Genomic DNA, 26,119 nt, shown 5'->3' with positions numbered 1-26,119 from the left:
GTACTTGTCTAACATGTTGTCATCATACTCCAGTTCACGCAATCTTCGTTCCAACAGCCAGGATCTCCTCACTGTGCCCAGCTTCAGACTGAAAACATTTGGCCAGCGTTCTTTCACCTACGCAGCCCCCTCTCTCTGGAACTCTCTTCCTTATGGCCTCAAAACTATTGACAATTCCGACTTGTTCAAGTCCAAGCTTAAAACCTACTTCTTCCAGCTGTATCTCCCTTAATCTGCGGAAGTATTACTTCTGTACATATGTACATACTTGACTCTGTAGCGTCTGTTGAGGTGGATTAGGCCCACATATAAATATGTGTTATTATTATTATTATTATTACCATTATTATAGCCCACCCTACACACCAGCTGGTCCCTACATAGGCCTCTACATGGGCTGGTCCCTACATGGGCCTCTACATGGGCTGGTGCCTACATAGTCCTCTACATGGGCTGGTCCCTACATAGTCCTCTACATGGGCTGGTCCCTACATGGGACTCTACATGGGCTGGTGCCTACATAGTCCTCTACATGGGCTGGTCCCTACATAGGCCTATACATGGGCTGGTCCCTACATAGGCCTCTACACAGGCTGGTCCCTACATGGGCCTCTACATGGGCTGGTCCCTACATAGGCCTCTACATAGGCTGGACCCTACATAGGCCTCTACATGGGCTGGTCCCTACATAGAGTGGTCCCTACATGGGCTGGTCCCTACATGGGGTCGTCCCTACACAGGTTTTGTACTCACATGTTGAAGTGGTAATAGTGTCCTGTTGTGTCCACTCCTTGAACTGATGGCCTGGCAACTGTTGCCTTGGTTACAAGATTCCCAGAAACTCCTGAAATTGGTGAGACCTCATAGTTTGTGAGAATACGGGAGCTGTTTCTGATGTCTGCATAGTTCAGACTGTAAATAAATATATACACTAATTAATGGTTAGCATCCCTTACTAAAAGCATCACACCACACAAACATCCTGGGCCCAATTTACATCATGCAGGAGTTTCCTCCACCTGCCATAGATGCCATACACTGCTGACACAAGGCCATTTACACAGAAACAACACTTCTAGTCATCCAGACATTTATGAGCCCACATAATCACTGGATGCAACTCAGCATGTCACACAACTATCTGGCTTCAGACCAGCAAGGGAGTGCCTCAGTCACACCACTATCTGGCTTCAGACCAGCAAGGGAGTGCCTCGGCCACACCTCTATCTGGGTTTCAGACCAGCAAGGGAGTGCCTCAGTCACACCACTATCTGGGTTTCAGACCAGCAAGGGAGTGCCTCGGCCACACCACTATCTGGGTTTCAGACCAGCAAGGGAGTGCCTCGGCCACACCTCTATCTGGGTTTCAGACCAGCAAGGGAGTGCCTCGGCCACACCTCTATCTGGGTTTCAGACCAGCAAGGGAGTGCCTCGGCCACACCTCTATCTGGGTTTCAGACCAGCAAGGGAGTGCCTCGGCCACACCTCTAACTGGGTTTCAGACCAGCAAGGGTGTGCCTCGGCCACACCACTATCTGGGTATCAGACCAGCAAGGGAGTGCCTCGGCCACACCTCTATCTGGGTTTCAAACCAGCAAGGGAGTGCCTCAGTCACACCACTATCTGGGTTTCAGACCAGCAAGGGAGTGCCTCGGCCACACCTCTATCTGGGTTTCAGACCAGCAAGGGAGTGCCTCAGTCACACCGCTATCTGGGTTTCAGACCAGCAAGGGAGTGCCTCGGACACACCTCTATCTGGGTATCAGACCAGCAAGGGAGAGCCTCGGCAACACCTCTATCTGGGTTTCAGACCAGCAAGGGAGTGCCTCAGTCACACCTCTATCTGGGTTTCAGACTAGCAAGGGAGAGTCTCAGCCACACCACTATCTGGGTTTCAGACCAGCAAGGGAGTGCCTCGGCCACACCACTATCTGGGTATCTGACCAGCAAGGGAGTGCCTCGGCCACACCACTATCTGGGTTTCAGACCAGCAAGGGAGTGCCTCAGTCACACCACTATCTGGCTTCACACCAGCAAGGGAGTGCCTCAGTCACGCCACTATCTAGGTTTCAGACCAGCAAGGGAGTGCCTCAGTCACACCACTATCTGGGTTTCAGACCAGCAAGGGAGTGCCTCACTCACGCCACTATCTAGGTTTCAGACCAGCAAGGGAGTGCCTCGGTGAAAACTGGTAGTATACTGGCAACCTCCAGACCTGTCTGACAGATGTCGGAGCTATTTCCACTTACGTGGAGCCATGCACTGGTGTCACCCAGGCCATTTGATATACTGGCATCCTCCACACCTGTCTGACAGATGTCGGAGTTATCTCCACTTACTTGAAGCCGTAGGCAACCCCCACACCGAGACCATGCAATAGGTCTTCAAGATCGTTCTGTGACTTTACACGCATAAGAGCTCTGTTCATGAAGTAGCGAGCTGAAACAAATTTGTGTCACTTTCTTGAAAATGTTATTCTAAATTATACACAAAGAACTTAATTAGATTTTGCAATGATAGGTTTTCAACATGTACAGAAAACGTCTCGTCGTGACCACGATCAAGTTTTTCTGACCCGTATGATCCTTTGACTCATAAAAAATTACAAAATGATTGGAATCCATGTTGATTTTAAGATGATAATTGCTCATTTTATAAAAAAAACACTGATTTTTATACAAAACCATGCCTGTACAAGTATGGCCCAGGAATGTTTAATGTTGAAGGTTTGAATGTATTGGTGAACGAGAACATTTAAAATGTCATTTTGCGTGTCTTACACGATTCAAGGTCAATACTAAGTGTAACCTCCATCTGACTGTATGACAGCCAGCACTCTCCTCCTTCTATACCCTGTCAGCCTCCTAATCCTCTGAAGGGGCAGTCTACGCCATTCTTGTAAAGCAGCTTTCAACTGGGCCAGGTTCTGTACAGGAGGATCCCTTTGTTGCACACGATGACCAATCATGTCCCAGATATGCTCAAAGGGTTAAGATCGGGGCTCATTTAATCATGAGATATGTCAGGGGGTGTTTAACTAAGTTCTTTGTGCATACAGCAAATGACTCAGCAAGATGACTATGCAGTGTCCTATATTTCCATAAAATATTACTAACTTCATTATGTAGTATTGTCTTTCTGCTTGTAGCGTGTACTTGATAATGGTGTATCAACTACAGTAGATTTCTGATAATGGTTGTATCACCTACAGCTAGTACTTGATCATGGTTGTATCACCTACAGCAGATACCTGATAATGGTTGTATCACCTACAACAGATACCTGATAATGGTTGTATCAACTACAGCAGGTACCTGATAATGGTTGTATCACCTACAACAGATACCTGATAATGGTTGTATCACCTACAGCAGATACCTGATAATGGTTGTATCAACTACAGCAGGTACCTGATAATGGTTGTATCACCTACAACAGATACCTGATAATGGTTGTATCAACTACAGCAGGTACCTGATAATGGTTGTATCACCTACAACAGATACCTGATAATGGTTGTATCACCTACAGCAGATACCTGATAATGGTTGTATCAACTACAGAAGGTACCTGATAATGGTTGTATCAACTACAGGAGGTACCTGATAATGGTTGTATCAACTACAGCAGATTTCTGATAATGGTTGTATCAACTACAGCAGATACCTGATAATGGTTGTATCACCTACAGCAGATACCTGATGATGGTTGTATCAACTACAGCAGATACCTGATGATGGTTGTATCACCTACAGCAGATACCTGATGATGGTTGTATCAACTACAGCAGATACCTGATAATGGTTGTATCAACTACAGCAGATACCTGATAATGGTTGTATCACCTACAGCAGATACCTGATAATGGTTGTATCACCTACAGCAGATACCTGATAATGGTTGTATCAACTACAGCAGATACCTGATAATGGTTGTATCAACTACAGCAGATACCTGATAATGGTTGTATCAACTACAGCAGATACCTGATAATGGTTGTATCAACTACAGCAGATACCTGATAATGGTTGTATCAACTACAGCAGATACCTGATAATGGTTGTATCAACTACAGCAGGTACCTGATAATGGTTGTATCAACTACAGCAGATACCTGATAATGGTTGTATCAACTACAGCAGATACCTGATAATGGTTGTATCAACTACAACAGATACCTGATAATGGTTGTATCAACTACAGCAGGTACCTGATAATGGTTGTATCAACTACAGCAGATACCTGATAATGGTTGTATACTACAGCAGATACCTGATAATGGTTGTATCAACTACAGCAGATACCTGATAATGGTTGTATCAACTACAGCAGATACCTGATAATGGTTGTATCAACTACAGCAGATACCTGATAATGGTTGTATCAACTACAACAGATACCTGATAATGGTTGTATCAACTACAGCAGATACCTGATAATGGTTGTATCAACTACAGCACAGATACCTGATAATGGTTGTATCAACTACAGCAGATACCTGATAATGGTTGTATCAACTACAGCAGATACCTGATAATGGTTGTATCACCTACAGCAGATACCTGATAATGGTTGTATCACCTACAGCAGATACCTGATAATGGTTGTATCACCTACAGCAGATACCTGATAATGGTTGTATCAACTACAGCAGATACCTGATAATGGTTGTATCAACTACAGCAGATACCTGATAATGGTTGTATCAACTACAGCAGATACCTGATAATGGTTGTATCAACTACAGCAGATACCTGATAATGGTTTGTATCAACTACAGCAGATACCTGATGATCAACTACAGGTACCTGATAATGGTTGTATCACCTACAGCAGATACCTGATAATGGTTGTATCAACTACAGCAGATACCTGATAATGGTTGTATCAACTACAGCAGATACCTGATAATGGTTGTATCACCTACAGCAGATACCTGATAATGGTTGTATCAACTACAGCAGTTGTATCAACTACTGATAATGGTTGTATCAACTACAGCAGATACCTGATAATGGTTGTATCAACTACAACAGATACCTGATAATGGTTGTATCAACTACAGCAGATACCTGATAATGGTTGTATCAACTACTACAGCAGATACCTGATAATGGTTGGTTGTATCAACTACAGCAGATACCTGATAATGGTTGTATCAACTACAGCAGATACCTGATAATGGTTGTATCAACTACAGCAGATACCTGATAATGGTTGTATCAACTACAGCAGATACCTGATAATGGTTGTATCAACTACAGCAGATACCTGATAATGGTTGTATCAACTGATAATGGTTGTATCAACTACAGCAGATACCTGATAATGGTTGTATCAACTACAGCAGATACCTGATAATGGTTGTATCACCTACAACAGATACCTGATAATGGTTGTATCAACTACAGCAGGTACCTGATAATGGTTGTATCAACTACAGCAGATTTCTGATAATGGTTGTATCAACTACAGCAGATACCTGATAATGGTTGTATCAACTACAGCAGATACCTGATAATGGTTGTATCAACTACAGCAGATACCTGATAATGGTTGTATCACCTACAACAGATACCTGATAATGGTTGTATCAACTACAGCAGATACCTGATAATGGTTGTATCAACTACAACAGATACCTGATAATGGTTGTATCAACTACAGCAGATACCTGATGATGGATGGTTGTATCAACTACAGCAGATACCTGATAATGGTTGTATCAACTACAGCAGATTACCTGATAATGGTTGTATCACCTACAAGCAGATACCTGATAATGGTTGTATCACCTACAACAGGTACCTGATAATGGTTGTATCAACTACAACAGATAATGGTTGTATCTGATAATGGTTGTATCAACTACAGCAGATTTCTGATAATGGTTGTATCAACTACAGCAGATACCCTGATAATGGTTGTATCAACTACAGCAGCGATAATGGTTGTACCTGATAATGGTTGTATCACCTACAGCAGATACCTGATAATGGTTGTATCACCTACAGCAGATACCTGATAATGGTTGTATCAACTACAGCAGGTACCTGATAATGGTTGTATCAACTACAGCAGATACCTGATAATGGTTGTATCAACTACAGCAGGTAGATAGATACCTGATAATGGTTGTATCAACTACAGCAGATACCTGATAATGGTTGTATCAACTACAGCAGGTACCTGATAATGGTTGTATCACCTACAGCAGATACCTGATAATGGTTGTATCAACTACAACAGATACCTGATAATGGTTGTATCAACTACAACAGATACCTGATAATGGTTGTATCAACTACAGCAGATACCTGATAATGGTTGTATCAACTACAGCAGATACCTGATAATGGTTGTATCAACTACAGCAGATACCTGATAATGGTTGTATCACCTACAACAGATACCTGATAATGGTTTATCAACTACAAGCAGATACCCTGATAATGGTTGTATCAGCACAACAGATACCTGATAATGGTTGTATCACCTACAACAGATACCTGATAATGGTTGTATCAACTACAGCAGATACCTGATAATGGTTGTATCAACTACAGCAGATACCTGATAATGGTTGTATCAACTACAGCAGATACCTGATAATGGTTGTATCACCTACAACAGATACCTGATAATGGTTGTATCAACTACAGCAGGTACCTGATAATGGTTGTATCAACTACAGCAGATACCTGATAATGGTTGTATCAACTACAGCAGGTACCTGATAATGGTTGTATCAACTACAACAGATACCTGATAATGGTTGTATCAACTACAGCAGGTATCCTGACCTGATAATGGTTGTATCAACTACAGCAGATACCTGATAATGGTTGTATCAACTACAGCAGATACCTGATAATGGTTGTATCAACTACAGCAGATACCTGATAATGGTTGTATCACCTACAACAGATACCTGATGATGGTTGTATCACCTACAACAGATACCTGATAATGGTTGTATCAACTACAACAGATACCTGATAATGGTTGTATCAACTACAGCAGATACCTGATAATGGTTGTATCAACTACAGCAGATAATGGTTGTATCAACTACAGCAGATCTGATAATGGTTGTATCAACTACAGCAGATACCTGATAATGGTTGTATCACCTACAGCAGATACCTGATAATGGTTGTATCAACTACACATCAACTACAACAGGTTGTATCACCTGATACCTGATAATGGTTGTATCAACTACAGCAGGTACCTGATAATGGTTGTATCAACTACAGCAGATACCTGATAATGGTTGTATCAACTACAACAGATACCTGATAATGGTTGTATCAACTACAGCAGATACCTGATAATGGTTGTATCACCTACAACAGATACCTGATAATGGTTGTATCAACTACAACAGATACCTGATAATGGTTGTATCAACTACAGCAGATACCTGATAATGGTTGTATCACCTACAACAGATACCTGATAATGGTTGTATCAACTACAGCAGGTACCTGATAATGGTTGTCATCAACTACAACAGCAGGTACCTGATAAGATACACCTGATAATGGTTGTATCAACTACAGCAGATACCTGATAATGGTTGTATCAACTACAGCAGATACCTGATAATGGTTGTATCAACTACACAGATACAGTTGTATCAATACCTGATAATGGTTGTATCAACTACAGCTACAGCAGTTGTACCTGATAATGGTTGTATCAACTACAACAGCAGATACAACTGATAATGGTTGTATCAACTACAACAGATACCTGATAATGGTTGTATCAACTACAGCAGGTACCTGATAATGGTTGTATCAACTACAGCAGATACCTGATAATGGTTGTATCAACTACAACAGATACCTGATAATGGTTGTATCACCTACAACAGATACCTGATAATGGTTGTATCAACTACAGCAGATACCTGATAATGGTTGTATCAACTACAGCAGATACCTGATAATGGTTGTATCAACTACAACAGATACCTGATAATGGTTGTATCAACTACAGCTGATAAGTATCAATACCTGATAATGGTTGTATCAACTACAGCAGATACCTGATAATGGTTGTATCATGGTTGTATCAACAGCAGATACCTGATAATGGTTGTATCAACTACAACAGATACCTGATAATGGTTGTATCAACTACAACAGATACCTGATAATGGTTGTATCAACTACAGCAGATACCTGATAATGGTTGTATCAACTACAGCAGATACCTGATAATGGTTGTATCACCTACAACAGATACCTGATAATGGTTGTATCAACTACAACAGATACCTGATAATGGTTGTATATCACCTACAGCAGATACCTGATAATGGTTGTATCAACTACAGCAGATACCTGATAATGGTTGTATCAACTACAACAGATACCTGATAATGGTTGTATATCACAGCCTACAGCAGATACCTGATAATGGTTGTATCTACAGCTACATGGTTGCAGATACCTGATAATGGTTGTATCAACTACAGCAGATAATGGTTGTATCACCTGATAATGGTTGTATTATCAACTACAACAGATACCTGATAATGGTTGTATCAACTACAGCAGATACCTGATAATGGTTGTATCAACTACAGCAGATACCTGATAATGGTTGTATCAACTACAGCAGGTACCTGATAATGGTTGTATCACCTACAGCAGATACCTGATAATGGTTGTATCAACTACAGCAGATACCTGATAATGGTTGTATCACCTACAGCAGATACCTGATAATGGTTGTATCACCTACAGCAGGTACCTGATAATGGTTGTATCACCTACAGCAGATACCTGATAATGGTTGTATCACCTACAACAGGTACCTGATAATGGTTGTATCAACTACAACAGATACCTGATAATGGTTGTATCACCTACAGCAGATACCTGATAATGGTTGTATCAACTACAGCAGATACCTGATAATGGTTGTATCAACTACAACAGATACCTGATAATGGTTGTATCAACTACAGCAGGTACCTGATAATGGTTGTATCACCTACAGCAGATACTTGATAATGGTTGTATCACCTACAGCAGATACCTGATAATGGTTGTATCAACTACAGCAGGTACCTGATAATGGTTGTATCAACTACAACAGATACCTGATAATGGTTGTATCAACTACAGCACACAGGTTCCTGATAATGGTTGTATCACCTACAGCAGATACCTGATAATGGTTGTATCAACTACAGCAGATACCTGATAATGGTTGTATCAACTACAGCAGGTACCTGATAATGGTTGTATCAACTACAACAGATACCTGATAATGGTTGTATCACCTACAGCAGATACCTGATAATGGTTGTATCAACTACAGCAGGTACCTGATAATGGTTGTATCAACTACAACAGATACCTGATAATGGTTGTATCAACTACAGCAGATACCTGATAATGGTTGTATCAACTACAGCAGGTCCCTGATAATGGTTGTATCAACTACAGCAGGTACCTGATAATGGTTGTATCACCTACAGCAGATACCTGATAATGGTTGTATCAACTACAGCAGGTACCTGATAATGGTTGTATCAACTACAGATACCTGATAATGGTATCAACTACAGCAGGTTCCTGATAATGGTTGTATCAACTACAGCAGGTTCCTGATAATGGTTGTATCACCTACAGCAGATACCTGATAATGGTTGTATCAACTACAGCAGGTACCTGATAATGGTTGTATCACCTACAGCAGGTTCCTGATAATGGTTGTATCACCTACAGCAGGTACCTGATAATGGTTGTATCACCTACAGCAGGTTCCTGATAATGGTTGAATCACCTACAGCAGATACCTGATAATGGTTGTATCAACTACAGCAGGTCCCTGATAATGGTTGTATCAACTACAGCAGGTACCTGATAATGGTTGTATCAACTACAGCAGGTTCCTGATAATGGTTGTATCACCTACAGCAGATACCTGATAATGGTTGTATCAACTACAGCAGGTCCCTGATAATGGTTGTATCAACTACACCAGATACCTGATAATGGTTGTATCACCTACAGCAGATACCTGATAATGGTTGTATCACCTACAGCTAGTACTTGATAATGGCTGTATCACCTACAGCAGATACCTGATAATGGTTGTATCACCTACAGCAGATACCTGATAATGGTTGTATCACCTACAGCAGGTACCTGATAATGGTTGTATCACCTACAGCAGATACCTGATAATGGTTGTATCACCAACAGCAGGTACTTGATAATGGTCGTATCACCTACCTGCTGACATGACACTACAGGGGGATGGTTCTGTGCTGACATGACACTTCAGGGTGATGGTACTGTGCTGACAGAACACTACAGGGTGATGCTACTGTGCTGACAGAACACTACAGGGTGATGGTACTGTACTGACAGAACAATACAGGGTGATGGTGTTGTGCTGACAGAACACTACAGGGTAATGGTGCTGTGCTGACATGACACTACAGGGTGATGGTACTGTGCTGACAGAACACTACAGGGTGATGGTACTGTGCTGAGAGAACACTACAGGGTGATGGTGCTGTGCTTACATGACACTACAGGGTGATGGTGTTGTGCTGACATGACACTACAGGGTGATGGTGCTGTGCTGACATGACACTACAGGGTGATGGTGCTGTGCTGACATGACACTACAGGGTGATGGTGTTGTGCTGACATGACACTAAGTGTTTAACTAGCAGGCTGCTTACGTATTTTGGCTGCTTCCACAGTATCAGGATACAGGGCGTTGACAGTGAACACCTTGCCATCGCCATTGAAGCTGAATGCATTTCCAGAAAGAGCTCCTGGAAATCACAAATACACTGTCAGGTTTGCTAAAATACCTCATTGAATTAGTTGTGTTTATATACTGTCATGTATTTACATATCTGGTTGAGTATATTGTGACAGATATATAATTCTTGGCACTAACTGAATGTCCTAGACTGCTGTTTTGGTGATTGTTATCATGTTACAGGGAGAGAAAATATACATAGTTGAGCAATAAACTTGTGGCGCAATTCAAAGCTCACACCCAAGCAGGCATTGGTTTTCATTCAAGAATACCCCCCTATTCCTGCTACATAGACAATGATATACATGTGCAACTATATATAAATGCAACAACAATGTAGAAATTAAAAAAAACCGTGAAATTCATTATGCCTGAAAGTGTATTGCCCACTGAGGGAGATGGATACGGCAAAGCAGCTGTTGTGTTTTAACACGTGTTACATTTAGGATTACACTACTGAGAGTCATGAATGCGTAATGACATATGTACAGTGTTACAGTATGTTACCTGTGTAATGACATATGTACAGTGTTACAGTATGTTACCTGTGTAATGACATATGTACAGTGTTACAGTATGTTACCTGTGTAATGACATATGTACAGTGTTACAGTATGTTACCTGTATGATGAAATATGTACAGTGTTACAGTATGTTACCTGCGTGATGACATATGTACAGTGTTACAGTATGTTACCTGTGTAATGACATATGTACAGTGTTACAGTATGTTACCTGCATGATGAAATATGTACAGTGTTACAGTATGTTACCTGCGTGATGACATATGTACAGTGTTACAGTATGTAACCTGTGTGATGAAATATGTACAGTGTTACAGTATGTTACCTGCGTGATGACATATGTAGTGTTACAGTATGTTACCTGCGTAATGACATATGTACAGTGTTACAGTATGTAACCTGCATGATGACATATGTACAGTGTTACAGTATGTTACCTGCGTAATGACATATGTACAGTGTTACAGTATGTTACCAGCGTGATGACATATGTACAGTGTTACAGTATGTTACCTGTACAGTGTTACAGCGTAATGACATATGTACAGTGTTACAGTATGTTACCTGTGTAATGACATATGTACAGTGTTACAGTATGTAACCTGCATGATGACATATGTACAGTGTTACAGTATGTTACCTGCGTGATGACATATGTACAGTGTTACAGTATGTTACCTGCGTAATGACATATGTACAGTGTTACAGTATGTTACCAGCGTGATGACATATGTACAGTGTTACAGTATGTTGTTACCTGACGTAATGACATATGTACAGTGTTACAGTATGTTACCTGTGTAATGACATATGTACAGTGTTACAGTATGTAACCTGCATGATGACATGACATATGTACAGTGTTACAGTGTTGTATGTTACCTGTGTGATGACATATGTACAGTGTTACAGTATGTTACCTGTGTAATGACATATGTACAGTGTTACAGTATGTTACCTGCATGATGACATATGTACAGTGTTACAGTATGTTACCTGTGCGATGACATATGTAGTGTTACAGTATGTTACCTGTGTAATGACATATGTACAGTGTTACAGTATGTTACCTGCGTAATGACATATGTACAGTGTTACAGTATGTTACCTGTGTAATGACATATGTACAGTGTTACAGTATGTAACCTGCATGATGACATATGTACAGTGTTACAGTATGTTACCTGCGTGATGACATATGTACAGTGTTACAGTATGTTACCTGCGTAATGACATATGTACAGTGTTACAGTATGTTACCAGCGTGATGACATATGTACAGTGTTACAGTATGTTACCTGCGTAATGACATATGTACAGTGTTACAGTATGTTACCTGTGTAATGACATATGTACAGTGTTACAGTATGTAACCTGCATGATGACATATGTACAGTGTTACAGTATGTTACCTGTGTGATGACATATGTACAGTGTTACAGTATGTTACCTGTGTAATGACATATGTACAGTGTTACAGTATGTTACCTGCATGATGACATATGTACAGTGTTACAGTATGTTACCTGTGCGATGACATATGTAGTGTTACAGTATGTTACCTGTGTAATGACATATGTACAGTGTTACAGTATGTTACCTGCGTAATGACATATGTACAGTGTTACAGTATGTTACCTGTGTAATGACATATGTACAGTGTTACAGTATGTTACCTGTGTAATGACATATGTACAGTGTTACAGTATGTTACCTGCATGATGAAATATGTACAGTGTTACAGTATGTTACCTGTGTAATGACATATGTACAGTGTTACAGTATGTTACCTGCGTGATGACATATGTACAGTGTTACAGTATGTTACCTGCGTGATGACATATGTACAGTGTTACAGTATGTTACCTGCGTATGTGTAGGCTGTGAAGTTCTCTACGATGTCACCGGCTTCACTAACAATAGTAGCATGGACCATGAACGCCCTTTCCTTCAGCAGTGGATCCGCATCTTCATTGTGACCGATGGCTATCTGAAGAAGACAACATGTTTCTTCCTGATAAATGTGGGGAATTTTGTATTTCACTTTCACAGGCATCTTATGAAGTGATATTTTTATATTTACAATGGAATATTGTGAACTGTTGCAAATGGTATTTTGTGCAATCTGGTGTTCATTTTGTATTTAATAATTTGTTAAGAAATGTTGCACCCTCTGATCCACAAACTACATGGCCCACACCCCATCTGATCCACTCACCACATGATCCACACCCCACTTGATCCAAGCATCACTTGATCCACACCCCACTTGATCTACCCACCACATGATCCACACCCCACTTGATCCAACCACCACATGAACCACACCCCACTTGATCCACCCACTACTTGGTCCACACCCCACTTGATCCACCTATCACATGATCCACACCCCACTTGATCCAACCACATGATCCACACCCCACTTGATCCAACCACATGTTCCACGTGCCTCTTGATACATTCACAACATGGTACCCCAACCCACCCCATGGTCAGCCCCACAATGCACCCCCACCTCCCCATGGTCAGCCCCACAATGCACCTCCACCTCCCCATGGTCAGCCCCACAATGCACCCCCACCTGTTAGTCTGCCCCACAATCCACCCTCACCTCCCCATGGTCAGCCCCACAATACACCCCCACCTCCCCATGGTGAGCCCCACAATACACCCCCACCTGTTAGTCTGCCCCACAATCCACCTCACCTCCCCATGGTCAGCCCCACAATGCACCCCACCTCCCCATGGTCAGCCCCACAATGCACCCCCACCTCCCCATGGTCAGCCCCACAATGCACCCCCACCTGTTGGTCCGCCAGGTACACATCACTACAGGACTCTGCTCCCTTCAGCTTCATCACGGCTTTGATCTCACTGCTGATCATCATGGAGAAGGCCTGTAGGTGAACAAAGCCTGTCTTCAGTCACACCCAATAGGATTCACTGTTACTACACAGAAACACATTACACACATCCTACGTCTCAGTGTAGAGACTACTTAGATATAGCTGACATCAGTATACTCCATGACTGCCCCACACAGTAGAGACTACTTAGATAGAGCTGACATCAGTATACTCCGTGACTGCCCCACACAGTAGAGACTACTTAAATAGAGCTGAAATCAGTATACTCCGTGACTGCCCCACACAGTAGAGACTACTTATATAGAGCTGAAATCAGTATACTCCATGACTGCCCCACACAGTAGAGACTACTTAAATAGAGCTGAAATCAGCATACTCCATGACTGCCCCACACAGTAGAGACTACTTAGATAGAGCTGAAATCAGTATACTCCATGACTGCCCCACACAGTAGAGACTACTTAAATAGAGCTGAAATCAGTATACTCCGTGACTGCCCCACACAGTAGAGACTACTTATATAGAGCTGAAATCAGTATACTCTATGACTGCCCCACACAGTAGAGACTACTTAAATAGAGCTGAAATCAGCATACTCCATGACTGCCCCACACAGTAGAGACTACTTAGATAGAGCTGAAATCAGTATACTCCATGACTGCCCCACACAGTAGAGACTACTTATATAGAGCTGAAATCAGTATACTCCATGACTGCCCCACACAGTAGAGACTACTTATATAGAGCTGAAATCAGTATACTCCATGACTGCCCCACACAGTAGAGACTACTTAAATAGAGCTGAAATCAGTATACTCCGTGACTGCCCCACACAGTAGAGACTACTTAGATAGAGCTGAAATCAGTATACTCCATGACTGCCCACACAGTAGAGACTACTTAAATAGAGCTGAAATCAGTATACTCCGTGACTGCCCCACACAGTAGAGACTACTTATATAGAGCTGAAATCAGTATACTCCATGACTGCCCCACACAGTAGAGACTACTTAGATAGAGCTGAAATCAGTATACTCCATGACTGCCCCACACAGTAGAGACTACTTATATAGAGCTGAAATCAGTATACTCCATGACTGCCCCACACAGTAGAGACTACTTATATAGAGCTGAAATCAGTATACTCCATGACTGCCCCACACAGTAGAGACTACTTAAATAGAGCTGAAATCAGTATACTCCGTGACTGCCCCACACAGAAGAGACTACTTAGATAGAGCTGAAATCAGTATACTCCATGACTGCCCCACACAGTAGAGACTACTTAGATAGAGCTGAAATCAGTATACTCCATGACTGCCCCACACAGTAGAGACTACTTATATAGAGCTGAAATCAGTATACTCCATGACTGCCCCACACAGTAGAGACTACTTATATAGAGCTGAAATCAGTATACTCCATGACTGCCCCACACAGTAGAGACTACTTAAATAGAGCTGAAATCAGTATACTCCATGACTGCCCCAAACAGTAGAGACTACTTATATAGAGCTGAAATCAGTATACTCCATGACTGCCCCGCACAGAACATCCCCCAAACACACCTGAGTGAAGCTGACACCTGCTCCGTCTGCCAGACCAGCCAACTCACTGACGTACTCAGGGAACACTTTCTTCACGGTGTCCAAGTACCCACTGTAATACTGAAACACACAAGCATACAGATTGATCAGAACCATCTACAGGAACGCTTTCTTCATGGTGTCCAAATACCCATTGTAACACTGAAACACACAAGCATACAGATTGACCAGATGATTGGTATGTTCCCCAAGGATGATTGAGTAATGATATATTTCCCAATAAAGGCTGACCAATAGAATGTTCCCCAGTGATGGTTGACTACTGGAATATTCCCCAATAATGATTGAGTAATGATATATTTCCCAATAATGGCTGACTAATAGAATGTTCCCCAATAATGGCTGACTAATGGAATGTTCCCCAATAATGGTTGACTACTGGAATATTCCCCAATAATGATTGAGTAATGATATATTCCCCAATAATGGTTGACTAATGGCATGTTCCCCAATAATAATTTACTAATTGCATGTTCCCCAATGATGATTGACGAATGGAATATTTCCCAATGACGATTGACTAATAGAATGTTCCCCAATGATTGACTAATGGAATATTCCCCAATGATGATTGACTAATGGAACATTCTCCATGATGATTGACTAATAGAATGTTCCCCAATTATGATTGACTAATGGAATATTCCCAATGATGACTGACTAATGGAATGTTCCCCAATGATGACTGACTAATGGAAAATTCCCCAATGATGATTGACTAATGGAATGTTCCCCAATGATGACTGACTAGTGGAATATTCCCCAATGATGACTGACTAAGGGAATGTTCCCCAATGATGACTGACTAGTGGAATATTCCCCAATGATGACTGACTAAGGGAATGTTCCCCAATGATGACTGACTAATGGAATGTTCCCCAATGATGACTGACTAGTGGAATATTCCCCAATGATGACTGATTAATGGCATGTTCCCCAATGATGACTGACTAGTGGAATACTCCCCAATGATGACTGATTAAGGGAATATTCCCCAATGATGACTGATTAATGGCATGTTCCCCAATGATGACTGATTAATGGCATGTTCCCCAATGATGACTGATTAATGGCATGTTCCCCTGGATCTCAAAGGTGAAGTATGCAGTGAAGCAGTGGTTATGTTCAGTTTCAGGTGTTACCTTCAGCAAGGTGTTACCTTGCACTCATGTTCAATCAGGGGTGCTTACAAGGATGCTTACCATTCATGCTAAAAAGCTAGAGAAACTGGGCGAAGGCTGCAAACTCACTTGTTTCCCTGCATCTGTTTGGATGAACTGTGTCACCTTTGCCAGGGATGAACTCTGATTGTAGAATTCCTGAATCATGCCTCTGAATGTCCTGCCCTGCAATACAACAATAGACCACTTGATTCATATTCTGGAATGTCCTACCCTGCAATACAACAACAGACCTCTTGAATCACATTCTGGAATGTCCTACCCTGCAATACAACAACAGACCTCTTGAATCACATTCTGGAATGTCCTACCCTGCAATACAACAATAGAACTCTTGAATCACATTCTGGAATGTCCTACCCTGCAATACAACAACAGACCTCTTGAATCACATTCTGGAATGTCCTACCCTGCAATACAACAATAGACCTCTTGAATCATATTCTGGAATGTCCTACCCTGGAATACAACAACAGACCTCTTGAATCATATTCTGGAATGTCCTACCCTGCAATACAACAATAGACCTCTTGAATCACGTCCAGGAATGTGATGCCCTTGAATGCAAAAGGAATATTTGTCCGTATACAACTGGTATAAATGTGATATATTTTTAGTTTAAGGAGTTGCCCCTCCCTTGAGTCTGTTGTGGTAATAGAGCAGTCCAATTAGGGAACACACTAGTTACAGCAAGTTTTTTCTTCAGGAGTTATGTTGAATATCGTTTGGACGACATTTTGCATGTACATTCTGTCTTCTACAATTTTCCTGCTGAGCAAGGCAGTGAAACAAAAGTAGTGATGTCTACAGCATCAAACACAACAACTTACCATGTCCAGCCCTATCTGGTAATTTGTGCCTATTGTGTAGAGTTCGGGGAAACTGACACCAGCGATCACCTGCATCCATGCTGCAGCAGCTAATAGCAGCAGTGTCTTCATGGCTGAAAGTATTGGCGACAATTTGACTATAGACACTACAAAAAGACAAGACAATTTTCATCTCGCCTTGCCTGAAAAGTCCAAACTCAAATGACCACAAACATTCATCAAATTATGCCTGTTTGTTGCTGTAGCTTGTGAGATAACACAGGTTGCCAGTCAGTGATGTCTTTTTACTGATCCCTTTCACGACCTGCGAGCATCATCTCAGCTTCACATGACCGGAAACTTCATCTTGTTAACGACTGAGAAGAGACAGTTTAGGATCCTGAAATGTACCACATCCGGGGCAGATTCAGCCTTTGGAGAAAGGAGGGGTGCACTGTTCAAAAAGAGGGGTGCACAGTTGGTTTTCATGCATTTCACAAGAGTTTTCACATGTGGTATGCACATGTATTAGAATCATCAAATATATCTCAATTGTTAGGAGCTTCAAAATACACTTCAGTTGCAGTGACCTTTAAAGCAAATCTCTGGTGTACGGAACTAGATCTTAAAAACCAATATTCAGACTCAAGTCAGCAGCTAGTGTCATTAACATTTCCCATGTTGTAATTAAACAATTCCCAGTTCATGTCATCTGGAGTGATGTTCTGAATGACATACCTCACTCTCATGCCAGGAACCTGGTTTAATCCTTTACATAGATCCATGGCTGGAGTAATTTGATCCCCAGCTGTTGACTACACATCTATGGTATACAGACATTTATCTAGTTCCAGATTAACACCTCCATTCTATTTATCCTGTTCATCATCTACCTGACGAAGTGATGAAACAAGTGTCAGCTCACCAGACCCAGACTGTACTGCATCTAGCACCCTGTACCTACTTGAATTATCATTATATATTTAAGTTGCATGGAGTTAAATGGTCAAGATTCTTTCACCAATTCCAGAAGATGACATTGGTCCAATATAACTTTCACACAGCCTTTCAAGCTGGACCAGAAGATGACATTGGTCCAATATAACTTTCATACAGCCTTTCAAGCTGGACCAGAAGATGACATTGGTCCAGTATAACTTTCACACAGCCTTTCAAGCTGGACCAATGGACACACGTATTTGAGATGTAGAACAAAGAAAATACGACACATGGCATGTACAAGCACTACTTCCTTAACACATACACACATTCACTGATAAAAACAAACATATTTCCTGTCCATCAAAACCATTTCACCCAACTGTAATTGGGTACAGCTAGACGACATAAATATAACTATTTCTTTTATTCAATATGAGAAATTGACATGATTACATTACAGTAAACTTGTAATGTCTATCACTATATACAGGGCTCCAGATAAGGGCCGTATCGGCGTATTGTACGGATAAAAGATATGCACGATACGGAAGGAAATAATTTAGAAAACGTAGCAGATATGCATCACAGCAATGGTGTACGGTCTTAGAATCATTTACAGACGTATTTATCTGAAAAAGTATTGTTTTATTGTTTATTGACCTGTCTACACAAGAATAGCAATGTTGTGGTGCATATATGAAACGAAACACAAGATTACGTATACTCCATTAAATTCCATTCAGTACTCTTAATGTACTCTAATGTTTTCCAGTACTCCTGTATTGAAAAAATAAGGAGTACGTACTCTTGATGTCGAAAAATTATCTGGAGCCCTGTATATAGGTAAAACATAGACCATAGATCTACACACACACACACACATATAGAGTACATTGTAATATTGTGGGTATGTGAAATAATACATATTTCATAGTAAACCACTTGATAATTTCTGTGTACGTCATGTCCATGGTTTGAATGTTGTCAGCTGTAGACATAGCAGGCACAATGACATCAGGGGTAGAAGTGTAAGCCTGAAGTCAGCCAGCACACAGATGGTCCAGATAACTGCTGGCTATGGGCCTGCCAGCTTGTATTGCAGGACACATAACCAACACATCACCAGCAACCATCGGCAAAACTTGCCAAATTGGAATTTCAGATGTTTTTGTTGAGTTAAAACGTATGTACTAGAGTTTTAACTTTATGTATAGTTTTCTGATGACCCTCCGTGTGAAGGACTTGACTGCAAACACCTTAAATCTCATTGTTTACAATCCTGACACTTGTTGTGTGAAAACGACAAGGTATATACCTCTGTTTGAAGTTCTTGTGATATGATGTTCACCACACTGTACCTAAACCCGTGGTTGTCGTCACGACAGTCGTGTTCTCAATAGAGGACAATACGTAAATGTAACATCTTATCGTGAGATAGCACAGAAACACCTGGCCCTATGTGGGTCATGATGGGCTACAGTGGTTAAAACAGCTGGAATGTATTTTAAAAGATTAATGTACAAGGCCCATAAAACCTATTTTGCATGAATTACATCTTAACGGTTTGCGGTAGTTTGTACTTTGTACGGTAAAAGTTAGTTTTGGGAGTTAACTCCCTTTGTCCTAGTTATTGCCAAGAGCGTGTAAGGCGAACCCGCCAGATTCAAACCACGCATCATAAGCAGCGTACAGAAGTTCAAGTAAAAACTATGCAGTCAATTACTAGTATGAAGGGAGCTTGGAATAAGCCCCTGTTGTTTGACCCTGAGAAGAGAGAAGTTTCAACTTTATGTAGAAAATTTAGTTGTGAAAAACAAAGATAGTTAGCGCTTTAAAATATACAGTCTTTGGTTGTCACGAATTAAAGATTTTTTTGTGTTGTTTTTGGTTTTTGGTTTAGATTGCAAGGGAATCTTTGCCGTTATTATCACTACTACTAAAAAACTAAAAGACTATTCACTCTTGCCGTTACGTCTAACAGCGCAGGGTACAACAGAGCAGACAGAAAGTGATGTGAAGGAACTCTTCAAGGCAAACCCATTTCCTACAAATGAAGAATTGAATAAACCATTTCTGTCAACAATAATTCACGAATTAGTCCCATCAAATGTACTATTTACTGAACGTGTGCAATGATTTGTTACTGAATTGATTTAGTGCAGGCTTCAGTTATTTCCATGTGGAAATGGGAGAAGTAGAAGTACTACTTTAAATGGCAGTATGAATATCTTCGTCCACAGTCATCCCGAGGTTATTCCGGAAGAGACATTTAGTTGTTGATGCTACCGTTTATACATTGTATGTATTGTACTGAGTGAGTGAGTGAGTTTAGTTTTACGCCGCACTCAGCAATATTCCAGCTATATGGCGGCGGTCTGTAAATGCTGGACCACACAACCCAGTGATCAACAGCATGAGCATCGATCTACGCAATTGGGATACGATGACATGTGTCCACCAAGTCAGTGAGCCTTACCACCCGATCCCGTTAGTCGCCTCTTACAAGCATGGGTTACGGGTTAGATTGTATTGTGATAGCTCTGTTGATTATACATTGTATAGATTTCTGCTGACTATACATTGTATATATTGTATTGTACGTGATGGCTCTGTTGACTATACATTGTATAAACTGTATTGTGATAGCTCTGCTGACTATACATTGTATAGATTGCATTGTACGTGATAGCTCTGCTGACTATGCATTGAATAGATTGTATTGTGATAGCTCTGCTGACTATACATTGTACAGATTGCATTGTACGTTATAGATCTGCTGACTATGCATTGTATAGATTGTATTGTGATACCTCTGCTCACTATACATTGTATATATTGTATTGTGATAGCTCTGCTGACTATACATTGTATAGTTGGTATTGTGATAGCTCTGCTGACTATACATTGTATAGATTGTATTGTACGTGATAGCTCTGCTGACTATGCATTGAATAGATTGTATTGTGATAGCTCTGCTGACTATACATTGTACAGATTGCATTGTACGTTATAGATCTGCTGACTATGCATTGTATAGATTGTATTGTGATACCTCTGCTCACTATACATTGTATATATTGTATTGTGATAGCTCTGCTGACTATACATTGTATAGATTGTATTGTGAAAGCTCTGCTGACTATACATTGTATAGATTGTATTGTACGTGATAGCTCTGCTGACTATACATTGTATATCTTGTATTGTGATAGCTCTGCTGACTATACATTGTATAGATTGTATTGTGATAGCTCTGCTGACTATACATTGTATATATTGTATTGTGATAGCTCTGCTGACTATACATTGTATAGATTGTATTGTGATAGCTCTGCTGACTGTACATTGTATATATTGTATGGTGATAGCTCTGCTGACTCTAAAATTGCATAGATTGTATTGTGATAGCTCTGCTGACTATACATTGTATAGATTGTATTGTGATAGCTCTGCTGACTATACATTGACCATTAATGGATTATGTAACTGTTTTACCCATCACTTGGTGCAGTTTTAGGACCTCCATTAATGGATTATCGAAAGCCTTAACTCAGTTTTACCTGCATCACTGGATTGCAGTTTTTAGGACCTCCATTAATGGATTATAAACTGTTTTACCCATCACTGGTGCAGTTTTAGGACCTCCATTAATGGATTATAAACTGTTTTACCCATCACTGATGCAGTTTTAGGACCTCCATTAATGGATTATAAACTGTTTTACCCATCACTGGTGCAGTTGTAGGACCTCCATTAATGGATTATAAACTGTTTTACCCATCACTGGTGCAGTAAGACCTCCATTAATGTATTATAAACTGTTTTACCAGTCACTGATGCAGTTGTAGGACCTCCATTAATGGATTATAAACTGTTTTACCCTTCACTGATGCAGTTGTAGGACCTCCATTAATGGATTATAAACTGTTTTACCCATCACTGGTGCAGTTTTAATGACCTCCATTAATGGATTATAAACTGTTTTACCCTTCACTGGTGCAGTTTTAGGACCTCCATTAATGGATTATAAACTGTTTTACCCATCACTGATGCAGTTTTAAGGACCTCCATTAATGGATTATTAACTGTTTTACCCATCACTGGTGCAGTTTTAATGACCTCCATTAATGGATTATAAACTGTTTTACCCATCACTGGTGCAGTTTTAGGACCTCCATTAATGTATTATAAACTGTTTTATAAACTGTTTTACCAATCACTGATGCAGTTGTAGGACCTCCATTAATGGATTATAAACTGTTTTACCAGTCACTGATGCAGTTGTAGGACCTCCATTAATGGATTATAAACTGTTTTACCCATCACTGGTGCAGTTGTAGGACCTCCATTAATGGATTATAAACTGTTTTACCCATCACTGGTGCAAACTGTTTTTAGTTTTAATGACCTCCATTAATGGATTATTAACTGTTTTACCCATCACTGGTGGTGCAGTTTTAAAGGACCTCCATTAATGGATTAATGGATTATAACTGTTTTACCCATCACTGGTGCAGTTGTAGGACCTCCATTAATGGATTATTAACTGTTTTACCCATCACTGGTGCAGTTGTAGGACCTCCATTAATGGATTATTAACTGTTTTACCCATCACTGGTGCAGTTGTAGGACCTCCATTAATGGATTATTAACTGTTTTACCCATCACTGGTGCAGTTTTAGGACCTCCATTAATGGATTATAAACTGTTTTACCCATCACTGGTGCAGTTGTAGGACCTCCATTAATGGATTATTAACTGTTTTACCCATCACTGGTGCAGTTGTAGGACCTCCATTAATGGATTATAAACTGTTTTACCCATCACTGGTGCAGTTTTAGGACCTCCATTAATGGATTATAAACTGTTTTACCCATCACTGGTGCAGTTGTAGGACCTCCATTAATGGATTATAAACTGTTTTACCCATCACTGGTGCAGTTTTAATGACCTCCATTAATGGATTATAAACTGTTTTACCCTTCACTGGGGCAGTTTTAGGACCTCCATTAATGGATTATAAACTGTTTTACCCATCACTGATGCAGTTGTAGGACCTCCATTAATGGATTATAAACTGTTTTACCCATCACTGGTGCAGTTTTAGGACCTCCATTAATGGATTATAAACTGTTTTACCCATCACTGATGCAGTTTTAGGACCTCCATTAATGGATTATAAACTGTTTTACCCATCACTGATGCAGTTTTAGGACCTCCATTAATGGATTATAAACTGTTTTACCCATCACTGGTGCAGTTTTAAGGACCTCCATTAATGGATTATAAACTGTTTTACCCTTCACTGATGCAGTTGTAGGACCTCCATTAATGGATTATAAACTGTTTTACCCATCACTGGTGCAGTTTTAATGACCTCCATTAATGGATTATAAACTGTTTTACCCATCACTGGGGCAGTTTAAGGACCTCCATTAATGTATTATAAACTGTTTTACCAATCACTGATGCAGTTCCATTAATGGGACCTCCATTAATGGATTATTAAACTGTTTTACCCATCACTGGTGCAGTTGGATTATAAGGACCTCCATTAATGGATTATAAACTGTTTTACCCATCACTGGTGCAGTTGTAGGACCTCCATTAATGGATTATAAACTGTTTTACCCATCACTGGTGCAGTTGTAGGACCTCCATTAATGGATTATAAACTGTTTTACCCATCACTGGTGCAGTTTTAGGACCTCCATTAATGGATTATAAACTGTTTTACCCATCACTGGTGCAGTTGTAGGACCTCCATTAATGGATTATAAACTGTTTTACCCATCACTGACTGCAGTTTTAGGACCTCCATTAATGGATTATTAACTGTTTTACCCATCACTGGTGCAGTTTTAGGACCTCCATTAATGGATTATAACTGTTTTACCCATCACTGTGCAGTTTAGGACCTCCATAAATGGATTATAAACTGTTTTACCCATCACTGGTTGTAGGACCTCCATTAATGGATTATAAACTGTTTTACCCATCACTGGTGCAGTTGTAGGACCTCCATTAATGGATTATAAACTGTTTTACCCATCACTGGTGCAGTTTTAGGACCTCCATTAATGGATTATAAACTGTTTTACCCATCACTGGTGCAGTTTTAATGACCTCCATTAATGGATTATAAACTGTTTTACCCATCACTGGTGCAGTTTTAGGACCTCCATTAATGGATTATAAACTGTTTTACCCATCACTGATGCAGTTGTAGGACCTCCATTAATGGATTATAAACTGTTTTACCCATCACTGATGCAGTTGTAGGACCTCCATTAATGGATTATAAACTGTTTTACCCATCACTGGTGCAGTTGTAGGACCTCCATTAATGGATTATAAACTGTTTTACCCATCACTGGTGCAGTTTTAGGACCTCCATTAATGGATTATAAACTGTTTTACCCATCATCACTGACCTCAATTAATGGATTATAAACTGTTTTACCAGTTGCAGTTAGGACCTCCATTAATGGATTATAAACTGTTTTACCCATCACTGATGCAGTTTTAGGACCTCCATTAATGGATTATAAACTGTTTTACCCATCACTGGTGCAGTTTTAATGACCTCCATTAATGGATTATAAACTGTTTTACCCATCACTGGGGCAGTTTCAGGACCTCCATTAATGGATTATAAACTGTTTTACCCATCACTGGTGCAGTTTTAATGACCTCCATTAATGGATTATTAACTGTTTTACCCATCACTGGTGCAGTTTTAATGACCTCCATTAATGGATTATAAACTGTTTTACCCATCACTGGTGCAGTTTTAGGACCTCCATTAATGGATTATAAACTGTTTTACCAATCACTGATGCAGTTGTAGGACCTCCATTAATGGATTATAAACTGTTTTACCAGTCACTGATGCAGTTTTAGGACCTCCATTAATGGATTATTAACTGTTTTACCCACCTCTGATGCAGTTTTAGGACCTCCATTAAAGGATTATTAACTGTTTTACCCACCTCTGATGCAGTTTTAGGACCTCCATTAATGGCCGTCATGGTCTCCCTGTGTCATTGACCTGATGTAGGCTTGTCCCGGTCACAGCAGTCATGGTCTCCCTGTGCCATTGACCTGATGTAGGCTTGTCCCGGTCACAGCAGTCATGGTCTCCCTGTGCCATTGACCTGATGTAGGCTTGTCCCCGTCACAGCCGTCATGGTCGCCCTGTGTCATTGACCTGATGTAGGCTTGTCCCGGTCACAGCAGTCATGGTCTCCCTGTGCCATTGACCTGATGTAGGCTTGTCCCCGTCACAGCCGTCATGGTCTCCCTGTGTCATTGACCTGATGTAGGCTTGTCCCAGTCACAGCAGTCATGGTCTCCCTGTGTCATTGACGTGATGTAGGCTTG

The 26,119-nt window shown here is 40.6% G+C and overlaps 1 protein-coding gene across 1 annotated transcript in view; it reads right to left on the bottom strand.

The window, feature by feature from the left end:
- LOC124280502 overlaps positions 1 to 26,119 on the bottom strand; it is a 33,861-nt gene that overhangs the window by 6,005 nt on the left and 1,737 nt on the right. Inside the window, exons 2-9 of the mRNA XM_046716441.1 lie at positions 17,816 to 17,928; positions 17,055 to 17,150; positions 15,766 to 15,864; positions 14,135 to 14,227; positions 13,194 to 13,317; positions 10,718 to 10,813; positions 2,340 to 2,439; positions 754 to 912 (exon numbers count right to left, since the gene is read on the bottom strand). Coding sequence (XP_046572397.1) covers positions 754 to 912; positions 2,340 to 2,439; positions 10,718 to 10,813; positions 13,194 to 13,317; positions 14,135 to 14,227; positions 15,766 to 15,864; positions 17,055 to 17,150; positions 17,816 to 17,926 — 878 coding nt within the window. The 5' untranslated portion in view covers positions 17,927 to 17,928. The remainder of the gene's footprint in view (positions 1 to 753; positions 913 to 2,339; positions 2,440 to 10,717; positions 10,814 to 13,193; positions 13,318 to 14,134; positions 14,228 to 15,765; positions 15,865 to 17,054; positions 17,151 to 17,815; positions 17,929 to 26,119) is intronic.

Source organism: Haliotis rubra, unplaced genomic scaffold (genome assembly GCF_003918875.1).
Source record: "Haliotis rubra isolate DU_JTF1 unplaced genomic scaffold, ASM391887v1 Scf269, whole genome shotgun sequence".
Taxonomy (NCBI): Eukaryota; Metazoa; Mollusca; class Gastropoda; order Lepetellida; family Haliotidae; genus Haliotis; species Haliotis rubra.
Note: the sequence above shows the minus strand (reverse complement) of the source record. Positions and strands in the feature narration are given on the sequence as shown.